This window comes from Dipteris shenzhenensis, chromosome 1, assembly GCF_047967505.1.
Source record: "Dipteris shenzhenensis isolate YYH24624 ecotype China chromosome 1, Dip_SZ_1.0, whole genome shotgun sequence".
NCBI lineage: Eukaryota > Viridiplantae > Streptophyta > Polypodiopsida > Gleicheniales > Dipteridaceae > Dipteris > Dipteris shenzhenensis.
Window position 1 is genome coordinate 62,534,942 of NC_141596.1, and position 4,470 is coordinate 62,539,411.

At 45.5% G+C, this 4,470-nt stretch overlaps 1 protein-coding gene across 1 annotated transcript; it reads right to left on the reverse strand.

Moving 5' to 3' along the window:
* Positions 1-873: 873 nt before the first annotated feature.
* Positions 874-3,673, reverse strand: LOC147906176 (putative protein NRT1/ PTR FAMILY 2.14). The gene is made up of 4 exons (XM_087376872.1): positions 3,368-3,673; positions 3,025-3,242; positions 2,140-2,705; positions 874-1,939 (listed from the first exon to the last, which is right to left on the reverse strand). The coding sequence occupies exons 1-4, from the start codon at positions 3,537-3,539 to the stop codon at positions 1,036-1,038; spliced, it is 1,860 nt and encodes a 619-aa protein (XP_087232998.1). The 5' UTR covers positions 3,540-3,673; the 3' UTR covers positions 874-1,035.
* Positions 3,674-4,470: the final 797 nt, after the last annotated feature.

Below are 4,470 nucleotides of genomic sequence, written 5' to 3' on the forward strand. Positions count from 1 at the left end.
ATTAAGGATCCTTCATCTAGAAATGCCTCTAGAAGAAGAAAAATGACAAGAAGTTTGGTTCTCCCCCCCTATGCAATGGGATGCATCTTTCAATTGAATAGAGTAGATGGAAAATGTCTATGGTTTATCAATGCCACACAAGGGTAAGGTTTTATATACACTTATCCCCTCAGGTGCTCTTTCTCCTCCTTTGGAAAGCATAGATGCAAAAGCATTGAAAGACTTCTTGATGATGAAAGTGCTAATTAGCTAGAAGTCTTGAAAGCTAATGCTAGTGATTGTGATGAGCTTGAGATTGATAGTGATACTTTCCATTCTCCAATTGATGCCTTAAGTCTCATGGCTCAAGAGGAATTTGCCATGTGAAGCTGAAAGGCTTCTACCTAAGGCATTAATAGTATCTATGTAAGATGCCATGCATGCCATTGAAGAAGAATGCAACAATTAACTATGGGTGCCGAATGTAAAGAGCGAAGAGAACTTCCCTTGGTCAAGTATAATTTTTGGAGAGAAAGCATGCCAACCCTCCGAGCATGAAAGATATGACCAGTATGTGTTGAATGCAAAGTGCCATCTGATTATATCTGATAATAATATCTACTATCCTTAGCTTTGTAATATTCAAATTAAAAAATGACATTACATTTATTTTGTAGATACAATGATACGTGAACTTCGAATTGTTGATAGGACTTGGACTATGAGGACATAAATAAATGAAGAGATCAATTGCTGAGAAAAACAATATTATGAATAAAAGCATTCATAAATTTGGAAAATGCTGACTAGTTACTCGAAAAACTGCTTTGTAATTTTTCGAGTTCTTGGGAAAAAATATTTGAGAAATGAATAGAACAAATTTATGGACATTGCTTAAATCCAAAGTCATGTATAAAGTAGGAAAAATAAGCACAAGGGATTCTCCATCAAGTACAACCACATGTCGGCATCTGAAAGTTCCACCTTATTCTATAATGCTACTAGTGGCCCATAGGGGGGTTGAGAGCAGGCTGCTGCATATGAGAGCGAGCTAATTTAGAGGGGAGCTAATTTAGACCGTGAATCTTGAGGGGAAATGGAAGTGGAAGCAAGGGGAGCAGGGCTAGGGCTACGGCTACGGCTACGGCTAGGGCTAGGGTTGGGGTTAGGGGTAAGGGCAAGGACGCGAGTGTAACGATAGGAAGCGATAAAGAAGAGGAGGTCAAGGAAAGCAAGGGAAGATAAAAGGAAGTAGTAACAATCCAAGCGACTTTCTTTGGGATTAGCAGAAAGCCACTTGACTGTATGCTGCACCAGAGCTTGTATGAGATCCGCTGTGTAGCTACCAATGGCCGATGCCAACCAGAACAATGCCCCCGACATGCTCCTCATCCCTCCCGGTAGTTGCTCGTAGAACATCTCGAATTGTCCTATCGCTGCAAATGTCTCCGCCACCCCCACCCCCACACACTGTGGTAGTAGCCACACTAGCCCCAGCTCCCTCCCCCCCCTCGTCGCCACCTTCCTCCTCTGCCTCTCCACCACCCCCGCCACCCCAAACGTCGCCCCTAGCACTATTATCCCCACCATTATCCTCGCCTCAAAGCCTAGCCCCCTCGGATTCTTCGTTAGCTTCCTCGCTGCCGGCACTAGTAGCATGTCGTATATGGGTATCGCTACAAGAAAGCTCGCCATTGTTATCACCACTAGTGCGCCAGGGGGGACATGGAACTTGTGGATTTTCATGTCTATGAAGTACGCTTGACCCACGGTTAAGTTTCCGATCTGGTTCAGCACTGCATTGAAGAGTATGAAACACGCCCAAATGGGAAGCAGATTCAGCACAGATTTGCATTCTTCCACTTGATGGACTGTACATAGCCGCCAGGGACCGCGAGCTTCTGTGCTGCCTTCTTCTTCCACATCACCGGGTAACACTATGGCGGCCTTGTCCAGGCATCTACAGAAGACATGAGACGAGAAAGGATTCAAGTTATGAAACGTTACTGAAAGACGATTTTATCCGATCGAAGTACACATATCATTATTCAGATCAAGACGCCAATATGCCCTCCATCGTTTCACTAGATTTACAGCATCATTATTCGTAACTGAGCCTAATTAGTTAACTTGCCGAAAGAATAGATTGACAAGAAGTACCTGAGTTGAGCGGTGTGCCGTAGCCTTGCTTCCCGGCCTTTCTTGTTAGGAATTTCGTAAAGCTTGGTCGGATCGGAAGGCAACTGCCAATTTTTCTTCCGATACGCGGCGACGAGAACTTGGACTATGCTGGCATAGGAGTTTCTGTCAATCGGAACGTGCCTGTAGAGTTGTGTGCCAGTGACGAATAGAAGAATGGAAACAACCATGGCGATGGCCAGAACCAGGAATCCGAGTCCCCAGCTTATGACAGATTGAATGTACACAATCAAGGTAAGTCCGACCAGGAGAGAGAAGCAACTAAAAAAGTAAAACCAATTGAAGAATTTCTGTCGTGTCTGAGCTCCTTTTGGCGTTGTGGCATCGAACTGGTCTGCACCAAAGGTGTATGTGCAGGATCGTAGCCCACCTGATCCTATGGCAATAAAGCAGAAGGCTATTGTAAGAAACGCAAGCTGGGCGGAGCTTGCTTGTGGACATTTGTCTATCCCTGCAGCTGTAGTTGGAGTGCATTGTGGAGCGTGGAGATTCTTGGAGTAAGCCGCGGTGGAAAGAAGGAAGAGACCCTGCATCAATCGAGTCAATCCAAGTTTAGGTCTTAATGGAGCCGCAGCATCCAAAACCAGTTCTCAGATCACGAACGGCTCCATGCTCCGAGAAATGCAGAAGGTTTTGATTCTAACTCGGCACACGTTACAATATAACTTGGAGGATTCGATCATCTTACAACTAATCGATGTAGAAGAAATTTTAAAGCACCAAGATCGTCACTTCATCCATCCATGTGGCTGAAAAGCGTAGTGGGATTTGAACAGCAGATCAGGAACTTATTATTAACATCTATCTGAGGGATTTCAAAGACTTAAAGACGGGGTAGATTGTCACCACCAAAGTGAAGAATGAAGAACCAAGGATTGTGCGATAGCGTCCGAGGTAGGAGTCCGCTAGGTACGCGCCCACCAGAGGCGTGAAGCTGCAGGTACCTGAGATTGCGTTGACGATGTAACTTGCCCTCACGTAGTTCATGTTGTACTTCGAATACAAAAAAGGGACCATATTCCACAGAACGCTCATCGATCCCATTCTCTCGCAAATTTCGTTACCTGCAATCGTTCACGATCAACAACAAATTTTCAAAGAATTATAAAAAGGGTGCAACCGAGATTACAGCATTAATTCAGGGAGCAACGAGGTTTGACTCGTGCAGATGGAAGGTTTGGACGCGTACCAATTAGGAAGGGCATAGCTTTCCATCCACCTCTTGAATTCGTAGAGCTCAATTCAGCTCCGATAGTCTTCCCGTTTCTCCACGACGACGTCGCGCCAACTGAGGGATACAACGCAACGGAACCATCGCTCTGCGATACTTCTGGACCTGTAGGCTCAGATAACTGCACCATTTCGTAAAAAGGGTGATGGTACACTAGTCGATTCCGTCCGCCTCTGTATACTTAAGCTTCCACCCTTGCTGCACACAGGAAGCAGTATTTTACAACCTACTTCAAGCACGAGCTCCACATAATATGATTAAATACGAGTTTGAGTAAATCCTATCATGTCATGGCCTTTCTAGAGTCTAAGGTGCATGATCTGAGCTCTATGTGGGCCAGACTGGGATCCATTGGGAGTGCTGATGTCTCTAGTACATATCAGAGATCTGTCTCTGGTGCACCTCAATCCTCTCTGTAGGGCATACTCGTGGGTGACGTGATGCTTCCTGATGTCAGGAGATTGCTATGATGGTGCCCCAATTGGGTTGGTGCTCAAATGGGGCCCATATCCAATCTCTTGCTAAACTGGTGGGTTCACGATCCCGGCATTTCTTGAACACCTCTGTTTCTGGTGAAGAAGCAATTTGCGATCTCCTATTGTTTGGGGCCATGTGGTGTAGTATGTTTCATGAGCTTGGACCTGAGTTAAATGAAGTCGTGTGCAAAGAGTGCACCACAGCGCTGGTTTGGGTAGTCGATGACTCTACTCATGTCAGTAAATCTCCTAGTGAAAAGGCAATGGTACCTCCCACGGATGTCATAGTATCGTGTGTATCGCTCCTCGGTCTTCATCTCATGTGTGTCACATAGGGTGCAGAGCCTCAGATTGACATCATGTGGCTGCAATCTTGCATCCTGCCTCGATCTGGAGTCTGTGCGATGTCCTAAGCTGGACCATGATGATTTGTACTGCATGAGAAAGGTGGATCCGTAAATATCCTGGTACTTTGATAAATCCATCATCATCTAGATGAAGGAAATGCTCTTTGTAGAAGGCCATCTTGGGCATGTGGGTGAGGGGGGATGTGTTAGGTGGTCAAAGACGTGCTCATGCCCTATG

What these genes read in the sequence shown, in the direction of transcription:
- LOC147906176 (XM_087376872.1), bottom strand. Translation starts at nt 3,539, where the DNA reads ATGGTGCAGTTATCTGAGCCTACAGGTCCAGAAGTATCGCAGAGCGAT. An exon ending in AGCTATGCCCTTCCTAATTG is followed by an intron (nt 3,243 to 3,367) that starts GTACGCGTCCAA and finishes GAACGATTGCAG; the next exon opens with GTAACGAAATTTGCGAGAGA. An exon ending in CTTCATTCTTCACTTTGGTG is followed by an intron (nt 2,706 to 3,024) that starts GTGACAATCTAC and finishes CGATTGATGCAG; the next exon opens with GGTCTCTTCCTTCTTTCCAC.